General features: G+C 44.2%; 1 protein-coding gene across 1 annotated transcript; it reads left to right on the forward strand.

Annotated features, from left to right (window-relative positions):
- The first annotated feature begins 777 nt into the window (after positions 1–777).
- On the forward strand, positions 778–15341 carry MYBL2 (MYB proto-oncogene like 2). The gene is made up of 14 exons (XM_072112139.1): positions 778–960; positions 5113–5206; positions 6143–6214; positions 6357–6449; positions 6544–6764; positions 6987–7131; positions 7212–7448; positions 7570–7935; positions 8657–8796; positions 9350–9449; positions 9822–9935; positions 10027–10140; positions 11231–11623; positions 14173–15341. The coding sequence occupies exons 1-14, from the start codon at positions 941–943 to the stop codon at positions 14299–14301; spliced, it is 2238 nt and encodes a 745-aa protein (XP_071968240.1). The 5' UTR covers positions 778–940; the 3' UTR covers positions 14302–15341.
- Positions 15342–17802: the final 2461 nt, after the last annotated feature.

Genomic DNA, 17802 nt, shown 5'->3' on the forward strand with positions numbered 1-17802 from the left:
AGAACTGTAAGTTGTTTTCTTCAACCTCTGCCTCCGTCTGGTCCCTGCTACTACAACTCCCATCATCACCGGCACCCTGTCCATCCCACAGAGACTCACACTCGGGACATTAAGGGGTTGCCCCAGGGAGATCCGCTATAGCAGCCTCTCCCTCATCATTTCTTGCCAACACCACCCTGCTGGAGACCTGCCAGGCTGTAGGACAGCCCTCCGGTTCCCCCGTACCAAGCACCGTGACAATAGCGTGCTTAGGCCGCAACCGCCAGCCACTCCGGTACCGCGGGCCCCGGCTGTCTCCAGGCCTCACCTCAAGGGCTAGGCCCCGGTGGGGGATGTTGCATTTGTTTTGCTAATTTTTGCAAACCATCAGTTTTGTGGTCATTAAATAAACGCAGTAGCGGTTGCCATGTGGCCAATATGGAGACACATAAGTGTAAAAGAGCCCTAATACAAGCTCATGATATGCAATAAGTATATACTGGGACTCGTGCAGGCAACAAATGGTCACCAGTGTGAACTTTTCCTTAAATTTTGTGTTTATTTGCAGCAATTTTAAAAGATTAAAAAATGGTTCCTGCCATTTTTACATTTTTTTATTTATTAATATTATCAGGAAACAGAGAAGAAGCAGCAGTGGCAGCGGCAGGTGTTGCCCCTGTCAGCACACTATACACCACAGCCGTGCCGCCACTTCACATCGCGCGCCCTTTTTGGTCTCCTCCCCGCTCTGCTCTGTGATTGGTTCCCGGCCGCGCGCCGGCCCCGCCTCCCTCATCGCGGAGGCTTGCTGGCTTGGCTCAGCTTCTGCGGGCGGGTTCCTTCCGTGACGTCATCGCGCGTCCTCCCCTCTGACCCCGGAAAGGGCGGCCGGGGGCTGCGCGCGCAGCGGGCGGGAGATAGGAAAAACAATAACGCCCGAATCGGCGCCTAAGGGATCGTCATGGCCCGAATGGGACGCAGGTGAGACAGGGGGTGCCGGGCGACCGGCAGGAAGCTGAGTAGGGGGTGTGTGACCTGTGCAGGCCCGGAGATCTCCTATGTATTAGCTGCTGGTGGTTATCAGGGTGCATGACCACATTGTCACCCTATTCGTCCTCTTCAGTGACCTTTAGGCTATGGGAGACCTATACAGATCAGTTGTGTAAACTTCATGAGCTCCAGTGCCCCTCACAGCACCCACAAGTGACCTGCACCCTCTGCTGTGCCCACCCCAGCGCCCTCTGGGGTCACATTCACACATCACTTATTAAATATGAATGTATTATTGTCCCATGAATTTGCAGGGCCCCCTGTGGTTGCGGGAGCTGGTGCACAGCAGATAATAGGCCCCAATGTTACGTATGGAGACCAGTGCACAGCGGGCGACCTGCAATGCCATTTATTTGGGTTTATTTTTGAGTGGAATCAGTATTAAAGCCCCATCTGCACCCCATTCTTCATAAAATGATGGTTTCCCGCAGGGGAAACTGCAAATCTAGTTCTGTATCCACCAGTGTGAATGTGCACTAAGGCCTCGCCGGGTGACCGCGTTCCCTGTAATATTCGCAACAGAAAATCCAATCAAGACAAAGTATAATCTCAATCTGTGATATTAACGTTTACACCGCATTCACATTGCGTTTTGTAACGGCACCGAAATTTGGCAAATCTCAGCTGTCAGATTGCGTTTCAAAATGCAGTGTGAACGCAAGCTGAAGAAAAGGCTCTTTGTGTCATTGTGCGAAAATAGTTGACACTCCTAGGGCCTCCTTATTTATTGTATTTTGTAAACTGTTTTTATAAATTTTTTTAACATAAAGCGATGCAAAACAGGAAAGTGCATCCTTATTATTTTTAACATTCCCATAGATTCCTGGAGGCAGGCGTGAGTGTTCTGCAGCCTCCACGTGGATCCATGGAAAATGTTCTCGTGTACATGGGTGCACTGAAATTGTTTCGGTAAAAAAAAAAAAAGAAATGGATCACACAATGAAAACATTCTTGTGCCTAAGGCTCCTGCACACGACTGTGTTTTTGCCTATTCTGTATATACAGGTGTATTTTGGCCGTAAATACAGGACATTTTTTCACCCGGATGAGCATGTATGACACTGTACTGGCAAATGATGGCTGACAGAATGCTCCTCTCACTGGTTCTGAAGACTGCAAGTATATACAGGCGGTCCCCTACTTAAGAACACTCGACTTACATACGACCCCTAGTTACAAACAGACCTCTGGATATTGGTAATTTATTGTACTTTAGTCCTAGGCTACAATGATCAGCTGTAACAGTTATCACAGGTGTCTGTAATGAAGCTTTAGTGTTACTCCTGATTCTTATGACAACCCAACATTTTTAAAATCCAATTGTCACAGAGACCAAAAAAGTTCTGGCTGGGATTACAATGATAAAATCTACAGTTCCGACTTACATACAAATTCAACTTAAGAACAAACCTACAGACCCTATCTTGTATGTAACCCGGGGACTGCCTGTATGACAAAATACAGGGCACAATTGTACGCAGCATATGTGCAACCCGTATTTTATACGTTCCCGTAGACTTCTATGGGGCATACAGAACGGAAATACTGGAGAAAATAGGACATCTTCTATATTTTTATTCATCTATGGATTGCTTTATCTTGCATGCTCTATCTTTTTGCGGTGTGCGGCCCGGATGGCACCGTATCCCCGCCGTGCCGCTATTGCCGTCTATGGGGACGTATATGCGGCTGCAAATTTGCGCCCGCATGTAAGTCCCCGCAGACGGCCATGTGAATAAGCCCTAAGGATGCATTCACATGGACAGGGAAAGATGGAGCCGGCACTGTAGCGCCAGCAGGTCAGAATTGCCGTCTATGTGGACGAATAGTACATCCACAATACAATATGTGTCCCAAAAAAGCCACAAAAGTTTTAAAGGTAGCACCCAAAACAAAGGTCAGGGCCCATAAACCGGTACATATTAGATTGTAAGCCCCATGGGAACAGCTCAGTGCAGCGCTGCGTAATCTGTGTGCTCTATATAAATAAAGGAATTATTAACCCCTTAAGGACGCAGGGTATTTTCGCTCATTTCTCGCTCTCCATCTTCAAAAATCCATAACTTTTTCATTTTTCCGTTTACAGAGTAGTGTGGGGGCTTATTTTGGGCGTAACAAATTTTACTTCTCCGTGATGTTATTGATTATTCCATGCCATGTAGTAGGAATCCGTAAAAAAATTTCCAAATGTGGAAAAATTGGGGAAAAAAAAAACCGCTTGTGCGTCACGTTCTTGTGGGCTCAGTGTTTAAGACTTTCACTCTGCGCTACAAATAAAACCTCTACTTAATTCTTTGGTTCGGTGCGATTGCGTTCGGGGGAGCGACGATCGAACGCCCATGCGCCGCCATGCTTCCAGTGCCGCCGGCGACTGCAAGCACTGACCATGGGTGTTAGCGATGGGGCTTTGCTGCAATATGCCCATCTCTGTATGAAGAGGGCTCAGCCTGTGAGCCCTCTTCATATACCCTTCACAGCTCCTTGGCGGATATATCCGCCACGGAGCTTGAAGGGGTAAATATGAAAATTTGTTACTACGGTCATTAACCCCTAAATGACGAAGCCTGAAAAGTTTTAACGAGAACCCAGTTTGTGTTTTTGCCCCATAATGGAGCCCCTTGCATGTAATAGCGATGTGTAACTGGTGTCATTTTGGTCTGTTTGTGATGTCCCATGTAAACGGGGCCTAAATCTTCTCTCTAGTGCGAACAGGTGCACATGGCTTCACTACCAGCATTGTGTGTAACCCCACCATATGCTGATGTGGCTGGCAGCAGCTTTGCCTCTCATGTGTTGGGTGTTTGTATTTTAAAGGACACCTGTCATCAGGTCTGTCACTATTTCTGTCAACTCTATCTGTTGGAGCAGCTCACAAGGATCCATCCCAGCCTTTATCTAGTTATTTCATACATTAATCATTGCAAAATAATATTTTCATTATGTAAATGAGGCTGGTCACATGGTCAGAGGCAGTGATGTCACCCCTGTTACCCCTCCCCTCCCCTCTCCTCCCCTCTCCTCATGTCTGTGTGTAATGTATAGTAAAGCATTGCTGGTGTCTGTGCTGCATCTGCTGACATGCTCTCCCTCCTAATACACAGAGACACAGACATCAGCTACACAAGTACCTGACATGTTCTGCTATATAACATGGCTGCCTGGAGCTGTTGTATCTCTCCTATACACACACACAGGCTGCAGGGGGCGCAAGCACCAGGAAGCACATCATTATACAGCGTCACATCATTATACAGGCTGTCAGTCAAGCACTGGGGTTGTGGCTGTACCTCCCACTCATGAATAAGCCGGACAGCTTGTATATGCTAATGACTCATTGGACATTTCACAGGTCATTTGCATACAGCTTTAGGACCTCATTGCTTAGGTTTACAGGCATGTAGAGGGACAATGAAGGGATAGAGGCAATGCTTTCTAATGGCAGTTTATGAAAATCTATTTAGATTAGGGGGGTTATTTTGCATGATGGGTTCTCTTTAAGGTCCTATCAGGATCCTGCAAATTTTGTGTACCACGAGTGTTAGATGATTTGCTTGAATCAGATTCTTTATACTGTCCATACACATCCATATACATGCAGTGGACCCCATATACACTCAGGCTTTATACGGTCAAGTATTTGTGTTATTGATACTATCATCTGTTGGGGCTCATTTGGGGCTCCCTACACAAAATGGGAAGCAGGAATAAATAGTGTTCTGATGTTCTTCTGTATGGATGCAGGAAGGATTTCAATGGGTTTGATTTAAAGTGTAACTGTTATAACCTTCATCTGAACCAGGGGGGGGGGATTGTGGTCCCTAGCGTGCCCCCTGTGAGTGTATGAAGTAGGAGACTAGAGCGCTCTGCTCTTTTAGAAGATGAGTGAGAATGTCATAGATGGACAAGCATTGATTTTCTTGCCATGTATATACTTATAGACACGTTTTAGGGAACATGGGAACATGCTTCCCCAGGCTTGTGATTAGTGGGGTTCTCACTGATGAGATTATACTGTAATGTGAATACCACTTTGGTCCCAAATATCTTGTGATTTTCATAAAATTTTATTTAATTTCTCTGCAGTGAGGACCTGGAAGACCTGCATTATCCAGACACAGATTCTGATGTTCCAGAGCACAGGGAGAACAGAGTGAAGGTGAAATGGACCCATGAGGAGGCAAGACATTGATTCTTACTTTCCTACATACCTGAGACTGATTCATTCATTACAAAGCTGTTAGCCTGAAAGTTTGTCTTCCCAATAACTTCCCCCTTCCTACATTCATACTCAACACAAAAACACTTAAATTGTCATTCTGGTCATTTGGATCCTCTGTTCATTGGGTTCGCTCCACTACTATCATCCATTTTTACTTTGGGGGTAAGACATGGATACTGAAGTGTCGTGCAAAAAGCGGGTCCACTAATTAGTCTGCCCAATGTAAAGACCAGAGTATGATCCAACTCGACATCACACGGATGTTATTAGGTATCTTCCCATCCCTTACACGTCAGGACCTTTTGTATAAAAAAAAAAAAAAAAAAAAAAAGTTTGACGTCTTCAGAGGAAAAATGTATTTACATGCTGGTTAAGATGCATTCAGAACTTATTTTCCTCTGTGGTAAGGATAGATTCCTTATCTATCCTTATGTCGGAGGACAGCAGCCTATCCCTAACTCTGCTCATACAGTAGGCTACGTCCCCTGAAAGCCGGATGAGGAGTGAACATTGGTAGCAGCCATTGTTTTGCTGATGTTCAGGATATTTCCATATACACCAGGGAAACGCCCACACAGTATGCTCACAGGAAGCCGGGGTTGGATACCATACAGTAACATCTGTCCCTCATTGTCCAATGGCCTCTGCTGAGTGTATTCTTTGTAATACATGATCCTGATGGAGAGCAGTCTGCTGCGCTTCTTCATTCATGGTTTCCAGCCGGGTGCGACTGAGACAGACAAAAAAATTGCCTTCACCTGCCAGTATATGTCTACAGACATGCTCAATGTATGTGCTGAGAGATTTCTGGGCATATGCGCTAAACGTGTCCAAATAAACTAGCTGCGACTGTATTCTTTACCATAATTTTTATACTTGCTTCCTCTCCTCAAGGACGAGACACTGAGAACCTTGGTTAAAACGTATGGACAGGGCGAATGGAAACACATTGCCAACCAAATGCCGGTGAGTAGTCCTTAACCGTTGTCAGAAGTACTTCTTAAAGGAGCTGTGTCACTTGGCCACATTTTAGGGCAGAACTTAAAAAATCTTTTATAATGCATTACGGGAAGTGTTACCAGTGTGATTTATTTATTTCTTAATGTAGAACCGAACTGAGCAACAATGTCAGCACAGATGGCTCCGCGTTCTTCATCCTGACCGCGTCAAAGGTCCATGGACAAAAGAGGAAGATGAGAAAGTAAGAGTTTTGGCTAAATGTCTAAATAGCCTTTATAGCCTTTATGTTTGATGTAAATGTGTAACTTACCCATGTAACCTACCTGTGCCTGCAGGTTATTGAGCTGGTGAAGAAATATGGGACCAAGCACTGGACTCTCATAGCAAAGCAGCTGAAGGGAAGGTTGGGGAAGCAGTGCAGAGAGCGCTGGCATAACCACCTAAATCCAGAGGTGAAGAAGTCCTCATGGACTGAAGAGGAAGATCAAATTATCTGTCAGGCCCACAAGCTTCTAGGGAATCGCTGGGCGGAAATAGCAAAGCTGCTGCCTGGGCGGTATGTCTGAGATGCGTCTCGTGTCTTGTTTGTGGCTCAGGCTATAGCGTAGCATTGATGTGAACCAGTGAGAGAGGGGTATGCACACACTTTACTATAGCCGCAGATCACTGCTTTGCCATAATGGCATAAGTAACAATCCATTGTAGGTACAGATTTTTAAATACAATGTTTCTGTATCCATAGCTTTGAGAATCTAATGGATTTCTGTTTCACCCATAGGACTGACAATGCAGTGAAAAATCATTGGAACTCAACCATAAAGAGAAAAGTGGAGACAGGTGGTTACCTGAACGGGATTAAAATCGGTGCCTTAGAGGAGAAGGAGGAAAAGGAAGACCCCACTTCTCAGGCCCCTCTGGAAGAGGTACTGATCCGAGCAAATTACTGACTTGCAACTTAATTCTAGTAGAGGATTTTGCGAACATTTGTCTAATCCATTTGCAGAAAGAGGTGGTCCTGGATCCTGAAGTGAAAGAAGAGACTGTAGAGAATGGCCTCAACTCTGACATAATGGAAGTGAAAATAGTTGAGGTCAAGTCTGAGCAGCTGAGTGACGCAGAGGACGAGGAGAGCGGAGGATCCAGCCCATTGTCTGCCGTCGCTTCTGTGAGCTCTGCCCCGGAGAAGTGGATGGTTGAGTACGTCAACTACCTGGTGCCGGGCGGTGACATGATTGAGTCGGTAAGAGGTCTTGTATACTGGCTCAATTTTGGGACCATTTCGGGAATATGAATGGTCGTAATAAGCGATTGCCCTGATTTGGTTGATAAAGGCATATCTGGTTTTATATTTTCTTATGCAGGACGCTGAAGGGTGGTGTGACATCACAAGTTTCGATTTGGCCGATGAATCTGTGGTTACAGATGTTGGCAGCCCCAACTCCACTTCATCCAAACCTCTGGTAACCAATGTTACTGAATATCGTCTAGATGGACACACCTTGTCTGACCTGAGTAAGGGGAGCAAGGGAGAGTTAATTCCTATATCTCCACGTCCACATTCTGGGTTTGGGACACCGCCGTCCTTGCTGAAGCAACACAAGAAAAGGAAGATCACTTTATCCCCCGTCACTGAAAGTACTGCCAACAGTAGTTCCTCCACTACAGATACAAACAGTATGACGCCCAAAAGCACTCCTGTCAAGTCCTTGCCCTTCTCTCCATCACAGGTATGACTCTATACAGATGCCAGAAGCACTTATATACAGTGGAAGTTAAAATCAGTCTTTTTTTTTTTTTTTTTTTTTTTTTTTTGCATGAAGACTGTAACTTGGGATTGTGGTGGAAAGATGAACGTTATTGTTCAGGATTTCAGTCATATGAGTTTTGGGTTTAAACTAATATTCCTAGATCTTAGTCAATTTATACTCTCAAAAATGTTTGGGTGTATTTTGCTTACATATGTGAGTATATACATCTTTACTTCCCACAATCCCAGATCAGCTTGATCTTTAAGTCTCCACACAACTGAAAAGGTGGCCTTAAATGGCATATTCTACTCTCCCAATTTTGGAAGTTAGCCCCAATCTACCGGATAGGAAAAAAACGTCCTAATTGGCGAGGATCTGACATCTGGAACCAAGCAGTTAGGTGAAAGGGGATCAGTTTTCCACTAATGGGTGGAGTGGCAGGCTGAGCATGCACCCCTCTACATTCACTACTTTGAGAGTGCTCTGCAATATTCAGCCAATCTAATTGGTAGAGGTCCTGCTCTCATGATCGGAGGATTCACAGATCTATCAACTTAACTTGGTATATTATGTATCATTATTGTTACCTTTTGTATTGTACTTTATTACCAAATAGGATGACTTGTGAAAAACATTGCGTTTTTCAACTAAACCTAATTTTTTTTTAGCATTTCTGATTTCTCATCTTCTCCTTCCTTAGTTCCTAAATTTTTTGTCAAAACATGATACCTTGGAGCTGGAAAACCCATCTCTAACCTCCACTCCTGTCTGTAGCCAGAAGGTTGTTGTAACCACACCGCTCCATCGAGACAAGACGCCTCTGCTTCAGAAGAACTCTGCGTAGGTTTTACTCCCTTCGTTGTGTTCAGTGCAGTTGTCTCTTGCACACTTTAACCCCTTAAGGACGCAGGGTTTTTCCGCTCATTTCTCGCTACGGCGCAGAGCGTTAAGGGGTTAAAAATTTTCATTGCATCCTAGAAGGCTTAAGAGTTAGGCCTATTGCCTAAGGGCAAGTTTGATGCGTCCAACTCTAATCATACTCCCATCAAGTAATTGTTGGAATGAACGCTCAGCTTACAGTTGCTCAGCTTTTGGGCCAGATGTTCCAGCAAGCAAAAGACACGAGTTGGTCGCGTCAACTGGCAATAGGCCTTAAATGGGAAGAAAATTTGGAGTGCTGGTTGCACCAGCCCTGGTGCTACCAGAGGTTTAAAGAACATAGGACAATAGTCTCTGGCAGTGCCCCATCTTTGGTAGCACATTCCCACTTAGTGGTCTAGGATGACAGTACATTAATTGCATATTGAGTGGCTTCGTTGTAGCAGATGTTTTCTTATTGTCTTACATTTCGGTGACAACAGTTTCAGCATTTTTATTTTCTTTTCGTTTTTAGCTTTGTGACGCCAAATCATAAATTTATGGGTGATAATGCACCCCACACCCCCACACCATTCAAGAACGCTTTAGAGAAGTTTGGGTCATTGAGGCCATTGGTGAGTGCACTGATGCATGGGAAAAAGATATTTGCCCGTGGTCGGTCCATGAATCACGGACCTGCAGTCTCTGTGATTTATATACCCAACCACAGTATGGGTATGGGAGGATGGGAATTTGAGCATTATATGATGCAAGGATTCTCTGTTTCCATGCTGTTCTCATGAAAATTTGTGTATTGGCTATAATTCAATAAACCTTGAAAACACATATTTTGTATTGGTGAAAATCTAATTGTGAACACTGTTCTGTTTCTTTAAAACAAATATTGGAAACCTAATAATTTAACAATGCCTATACTTTTGTTGTACAATGGTTTTGTAGGATTAAGGTGATGTTAAAATAATGATTATTATATTGCAACCTTGTAGCCTCCAACCCCTCACCTCGAAGAAGATCTGAAGGAGGTTCTCCGCAGCGAGTCTGGTATAGACCTGGTCATTGTAGATGAACCCAAGCTTGAACGTTCAAAGCGGAAACCTGGGGTAAGTAGTGAAACAAAGAACCTACATGACTGCATGCACCTCTGTATTCTGATATCCAAATATATCTGGTGTTTCCATTTTATGCTTTTAGCATTCGCACAGTCCTATTAAGAAGGTGCGCAAGTCTCTGGCTTTAGATGTTGTTGACCAGGAGATCAAGCCCCCTACACTTTCCCTATCGTCAGCAGTGTCTCTGCAAGTACAGGTAATGTATTACATCAGTCTTTCCTCTATTGGTAAAATTACTTGTTCCTTTTGAGGTTTCCATTCCTGACTGTGAAACCGGGCGTTTTTCCTGTAACAACCCGTGTCTATGAACCGAGCCAGAGCATCGAGCTGAACGTTGAAGACTTTAAAAGGCTCGTGAGATGCAACCTAGTACATTTTTATGCAGGTTATAAGTCGCTTCTATGAAGCTAGTTTTAGTTTGGCCTTTAATGTGGAATTGCCAGCTTAGGACCTGTCATACTTAAAGGGCTATTCCCTCGAAGACCTGATTCTTAAATATACTAACAAAATTCTTACATTCTCTTAATTGCTTTTATTAACAAAAATACAACATTTCACAAATATAATTCCGACCTGTCTCTATCTGTCCTGGTGTACACAATTTTGGTTGCCCAAGGATCCGACTGTGATCTTCTGACTTTTTGGTTGCAAGGACATAGTCTCTTGTCAGACGATGCACTTAGCTTCTCTCTGCCACCAGCCCCCACCCTTGCATTCCAAGACGAGCTCACACAAACACATCGTGAGAAGAGTAAAGCTACAGGCAGAAAATGTTGCGGCTGATAATGTAATATGCATCTCTCATCTCTGATCTGTCTAATCTCTTTCTATGTGTCAGATACTAGTGAATGTTCAGAAGCTAAATGAAAGTGTAGATAAACCCTGTACCCTGATAATGTAAGCACAGTGCCAGCACACAGCATCTCATAGCACAGAGGGATCATGAAGTGTTTGCTTAGAGAGTCCCCACTCACACTCTTACACTGACCATCACTTTGTGATAGGAGCTAAAACTGCAGGGGTTGAAAACGACCTTTTTTTGTGTAAACATATATATGAGTTTTCTTTCATGGGCAAACCCTTTTAAAGGCTGCAGATCCCTACAGGATTTGGATTACCCCTGTTTTCAGAGATTATACTATTTCTGCTTGTGTGCTTGGTGATGGGTTCTCATACAAGCCCTGGGTCTGCAATTTTATGAAGACCTCACATGGTTGTTGATGTGGTTTGGGATACGTTTGGTTTGGTAACTTTTATCTAACTTTTTATATTTGTTCCTTCTTCAGGCCCAGAACTCGGAGAGCTTCTTATCCATGTCGATGAATGAGTCGTCTTGCAGCACTAAGGATAACAGTTTTTTAAATCAGGGATTTGTCCAGGTCAAGCCAAGTAAAGGCTCCTATATCCATGAAGATACCTCAAACACTGACATTGGAGAGCTGGTGAAAACACAGGAGTCATCTCTTCGGAAACCCGGGAAAAGCGTACTCATCAAAACTGAACCCACTGTACACTTGGTAACGGACTCTGTCCCGAGCTTACCTGAGGAGCTGGGCACCATTGTGAAGACCACATATACCAAGACTAAAGGGTCCATTCTGAAGTCTGAAAAATCTATCGCTTGTAATGCTGAGAAACCATCAGCAACACGTGCGGAAATGCTCAGGATTCCAGAACCGGTAAGTGTCTCCCTAATAGGACATTCCTCAAGATCTGACAGTCTCTCTGTGTATGTGTGTGCTACATTTACTGGATCAAACCTAAAATCATTGAACTGCTTTCCGGAGTTCGGTTTGCTAGTTTTTAGGTTTGACCGGTAATGGATTATATAGACCATTGTTATCTCTGAACACATCCGCCCAAGACTGTGGGAGGGAGAGTAACCCAAACCTGGTTTAAGAAATGACCTTTAAGTAATTAAAAGGAAAGCTAGATTAGGAAATGTGATGCTTCAAGGGGTGATCCCATTTCAGCAAATAAAGGGTACTGTTTGTATAATGAAAATAATGAATAATGACAATTTTCCAATATACTTTCTGTATCAATTCCTCACGGTTTTCTAGATCTCTGCTTGCTGTCACTCTATAGAAAGCTTCTGTTTTCTTCCAGTGGATAGAAATCTGACCATGGTGATATAGCGCCTGTGTGACCATGGTCGGATTACTGATCACTGAAAGTAAACTTAGAAGCTTTCTATAGAACGACAGCAAGCAGAGATCTAGAAAACGCGAACAATTTATACAAAAAGTATATTGCAAAATTGTATAACTTTTTATTATACAAACGATAACATTATTTTGCTGAAATGGGAGTAACTAATGAATTGAAATGTCAAGGCTGGTGGTGCAGTTTGGGTAAAGGCTTTGTGCGAAGTTAAAGGGGATGTTCAACGTTGGAAAGTTATCTCCTACCCATGGTGTATGAGGATAACAATGTGATTGATGAGGATCACAAGAATGGTATCTATAGCAACATAGAGAACAGCGTCTAGTTCTTCCTAATAGGGTGTAGTGACAGGGGGAGCATGTGACCTACCACTACTGTCAATCTCATGGGAGGGTCTTAAATCGCTTTGGGTATATCCATTATTCAGTAAGAGTTGCAGGAGATAACCGAGCGCTGTGCTTTGTTTCGAAAGCAACCATAATTCAGGGCGGCTCATCCTGCCTCCCCACATATTAGTGAGAAAAGGACGACTTCCTCGAATTGTTGGGGATCCTAGTAGTCACACTTATTAATCACCATGCTCCATAGGATACAGGAAGGCCATTTTAAAAAAAAATTCGGGCTGCGATCACACGATGCGTTGCTCTGTGTTTTTGACGCATTCTAAAGCCTTGAGGTTACGTTGTGTTTTTGGCAAATGCAATCGAAACGCAATGTAACCTCCAGCATGTGATCAAGGCCCGAAGCCTTTGGAATGTGTCAAAAACGCGACTTAACACATGGTGTGAACACTGCTTTACTGTCGGGGTGGAGCTGGATGTTTAGCTGGGTCAGAAGTGTTGGTGGTCACAGTCGCAGGACCCGTGGTGTTCAGCAATGAGCTGTAGAGTAATTCTAAGTCTGGATCCCTGTGTTACCACGTGGATGCATGTCAGTGGTCCATGTACCGTGACATTTGAATGATGGAGTTGCGCAGTCTAGACGCGTCTGTGTGGGTAATATAGAAGTGAGGATGCTCAGGCCATTTATTCTGAGTGTCTCTCTGCCGCTTCTCTGTAATAAACCCTCGCGATTAAGTTGAGATTTCTAAAGGTTAAATTGCGCTCGCTGCTTTCTGTGCAGATTATGAGGCGAGGAAAGAACTGTCTGCAGGTGTTCTCTTACCAAACAACATCCATCTCGCTATTACTCTGCCACCCATGGCGCCCACACAGATTCATAATTAGAGGAATTTAAATAATTAGCCTTTTCCATTTTGAAATCTTTAAAGCAGCTGCAGCATCTCACCTCGTCCCTCTACCTAAGGCAACTGTATACCTGGATCATAGTCTTCCTAAATGCCCAAGTATGAAGGGAAGGTCACTGCACGGCAGACCCCTACTGGGTTAACCAGCGTCTACATACTGATATCAGTGTCTCCGATATCTTGCATTGTCTGCAGAGAGCAGCGGAAGCCAGAGTATAAAGCTAGACCCAATAATACAGAGGAAGATTCTATAAAAGCCATCTTGGTTAACTCTTCATATGATTTTTAACCACATGTGCTGTACATTTACATGGCTGGTGTTGGACTCATCATCAGCGAGTGTTGGCTGTCATTGCTGGGATTACAACTAGCCCATTAGATGCCCTGGTCAATTTGTGGTTTGAAAGAAGAGTGCTTCCTCAATCACCCCATAACTAATACACATGAGGGACGGGCGCTGTGACTGTTGGCTATTGTGGGGGGGAAGGCGCTGTGACTATTGGCTGCTAGTAATCCTTAAGAGATACATTCTCTTCTATTAAGAGGTAGGTTCTAGTTTCTCTTTGAATTGCTAGTGTCTTTCCTCTTAAGGTGGCAGGCCAACTCCCTTTTAGGTAATTGGTAATCGGTAGCACCCATGGCATCACTAGTCCTGTAGGTAGTACTGGGGTGTCGTCTAGGACAATGAGATGTAGACCTTGAATTGGCGTTTAGGTGTTAGAGAAATGGGATACAACCATCAATTCACTGCCTTGGACACTACATCTGGTCTTGCATGAGCTTGGCTTCTCATCCTATCTGCTCTTCCTTCCACAGATGAGTAAAGCTTGGAAGATCATCGCTTTCGGAGGCTCCCAGGACCAGCTTCTCATGCAGGAAAAAGCGCGCGCAATTCTGAACTTACACAAACACAGCTCAACTTCACGGACCCTCATCATGTCATGATACAGTGGGGCGCCGCAGGGCCCATACAGACTTGTCAATCACCTCACCCCTGCAGCTACCAAGTGACCTATTTATAGTGGCTGTGACCTCGCAAGCCCCTCCTAAAGGACCTGACAGAACTGCTATAAAATTATAGCCATAATATTGTCTCCTCCTTTCCTAAAATGGTTTGTAACTGCAGATGATCAAGGATTGTTTCTGACATTGTGTGTGTGGTATTACAGCTCATCACCATCTTATCCTGTAATACCAGACACAACCTGATGAAAAGAGGGGGCACTGTTTCTTGACAGTACACTATTATTATTTTTTTCCCATATCAAATCATCAAAACCTTAAAGAAGCCGTGTAACATGGTGTGCTAACAAGCGGCGATTCACAATTGTAGCAAAGTGAAACGCAAAAGTTGAGCTCCCCCCCCCCTATTTTTAATATATTTTTTTTTCCCCTTTTAACAGAGCAGAACTGTAATCTGATGTAGCTAGTGGAGGGTGTAGGGAAAGATTTTTACTTTGAGTAGGGGGTATATATTTTTGATTTAATGTTCTTAAAGGGGCGCTCTGGGATTAGGTGAACGAGTGCATTCATAACAAAATTTCACAAGCATAGAGGGGATAGAGAAAATCTCTGAAACCAACACTCCCTATAGTTTTTGGGAAAGGGACTCTTTTTAAACATTATCAAAATTAACTACTTTTACAATAGTTTTCAGAGAATGTGAAACTATCTACTGCACCCCTCCTGCTCCGTAACAGTAAAACTTTTCTCATCTCTGCGATCCCCTTACGTTAGGGTTATACAGCATCAGTGACACTGGGATCATGTATGTCATGGTCGTAGCTGCCATGTAAGCCCCAGCCTAAATCTTCACACTCCACACGTCCCCATAGTGTCCTATTCCCAGGCCCTTTAATACAGTATTTTGTGTGTAGGCCCTCCACAAGAATACAGTGTTATTTATACTGTGGTCATTCTCTAGTACATGGAGAGAGGTCAACATGAAGATGCCAGTGTGAATAAAGTTCTGTGTCTTTCCAGAATTGAGTCTTGTACTGGATCTATTTTGGGGTGAGTTTCCAGGAGGAGTAACAGAGGACGGACCTGGGATACTCTGCTCCGTCATAGGTTTTGCTTTGTTCCCAGACTTTCTCCTTTTTAAAGGGGTTGTCCGGTGATGCTATGTTAGGCCCTATCCACAGGATGCACCTGAGATGACCAGTGCAGACATTTGCGCTTGCAGCAGCTGCTCCGTTCATATCATTGGCACTGATGGTGATAGACCTGTGCACGGCGCTCAACTATCTCAGGCATTACCATAGAGCTGAACGGAGCAGCCACCACATGCACGGCTGGCTGCTCTGATCATCTCGGATCTATTCGGGTCCTATCACCGAGACCGATCAGTAAGTTAGGACCCGTGCGGTCAGAGCGATTCTCTGGATAGGGCCCAAGTCCATTGTACACACATCATATATATGGGGTCTTTTTCAACATTGTCATGCATCCAACAGGTGCTTGGACCCCCCCTACTGGTCACAAGAGCAGGGGTCCCAAATATATGGAGCAGCAGTTTGAACGTGTACACTGCTCCCTCTACTGCCCCGGGGCATTGCAGGAGACACCCGGGCACTGTCTTTGGCGTTATATGAAGTGGAAGTGCCCTTGCTCAACCCGTTACTTAGTCTTGGTATTCAGACCCCTACCAATCAGCAAATTAACTCCATCATGAGTATTGTCACAACCCCTTTAAACTTTAAAGGGAATTGGTCACCACATTTAAACCTACATTAACCCCCTTTGCGTTGCAGCGTTTTTCATCATTTTTTTTTGCTTTCCATCTTTAAAAAAAAAATCTATACCTGCCCCCCCCCCCTTCTCCCCCCCACCATCCCCGTGTACAGAGCTGTGTCAGGCATTATTTTTACGTAACACATTTTACTTGGTGACATAATTTATTCCATCCTGTGTCCTGGGAAGCTGGAAAAAAAATGTAATGTTTACGTCACTTTCTTGTGGGCTCAGTTTTTCTTTCACTGCGCCTCAAATTTACTTCATTATTTGGTTCGGTGGGATCACAGTGATCACATTTTATTGTGTTTTAATAAATTTTATAAAATGTGTACGAAAAAAGGTTTTGCCATCTTCTGGCACTATAACTTTTCATACTTCTGTATACGGAGCCGTGTGACGTTTTCATTGCTGCTGTTTTGAGGACTGTGCAACCTTTTCACTTATTACATTCTTATTGTTGTTTTAAAGTCACATTTTGGACATTTTTTCGGATATTTTTCACAATGGGGTTCACTGCCAGCAATAAGTTTTTATATTTTGGTTGGGCATTTTGGTTCATGGTTATACCAAACATGTTTGTTTGATTTTTTACTGTTTATTTAGTTTTATATCAGTTCTGGGGAAAGGGGGTGATTTTGAAGTTTTATATTTGTTTTTTAATACTATTTCTTAGACCTTAGAGCAGTGATGGCGAACCTCTTAGAGGCCGAGTGCCCAAACTACAACAAAGACCCGCTTATTTATCGCAAAGTGCCAGCACAGAAATGTAATTTGTGATTTATACTCCCTTCTCTGTCACAGTTTTCATTGATACCAGCACCTGAGGCACCAATAAAGCAGAAAATAGTCCCAGGTTGAGCTGTCACTTTAATATAGCTCTGTGCACAGCAAGTCCTGGGCTGTCTGGGACTGCAGGAAGATACCAGGAGTAATCTCTGGTGATGGCCTGAGTGCCCACAGAAAGGGCTCTGAGTGCCACCTCTGGCACCAGTGCCATAGGTTAGCCATCGCTGCCTTAGAGGGTGTTTTAACACTAGATGGTCTGATGGCTTCTACCATATACTGCAATACTACTGTATTGCAGTATTATTGCAGGTTTTACATAGGATTTATTACAATGAGCCACTGGCACAGCTCAACCGTCTTAGATACTGCCGGTGGCAATCCAGGGGTTGACACCCTTAGTGACGTGTGTTTTAAGTAAACCCCATGCCAGTCTGAAGAGGGCCCAGCCTGTGAGCCTGTGGAGGTAGCCGGGGCCAGAATACCAGAGTGGCTGGCGGTTGTGGTCTAGGCATGCTGATGCTTGGTATGAGGACCGGAGGGCTGTCCTACAGCCTGGCAGGTCTCCAGCAGGTGGTGTGTGCAAGAAATATGAAGGGAGAGGCTGTTGTACTGGTTTTCCCTGGGGCAACACCTGAGTGTCTGTAAGATAGGTCCCTGGGTAATGGATGGGGGAGCCCGTGATGGCGAGGCATCAGATGGAGGCAACTTTGTGCAAAATAACTCATGGTTCTTTATTAGACAAACTGCAGGCAACGGGCCAAACAATCTTGTTATAGATTCCGGATTACTGGAGTGTTCATGGAGGGTGATCCTCAGGAGTTGGTTCACCAGCGTGGTAGTAGATGCAGGCTTGGGGGTAGCTGTGTCCAATACTGGCTGGTGCAGCTTTGTACTGGGTGGTAGTTCTATGTGTAGCACTGAAGG

The sequence above is a fragment of the Engystomops pustulosus genome, chromosome 6, assembly GCF_040894005.1.
Source record: "Engystomops pustulosus chromosome 6, aEngPut4.maternal, whole genome shotgun sequence".
NCBI classification, from domain to species: Eukaryota; Metazoa; Chordata; class Amphibia; order Anura; family Leptodactylidae; genus Engystomops; species Engystomops pustulosus.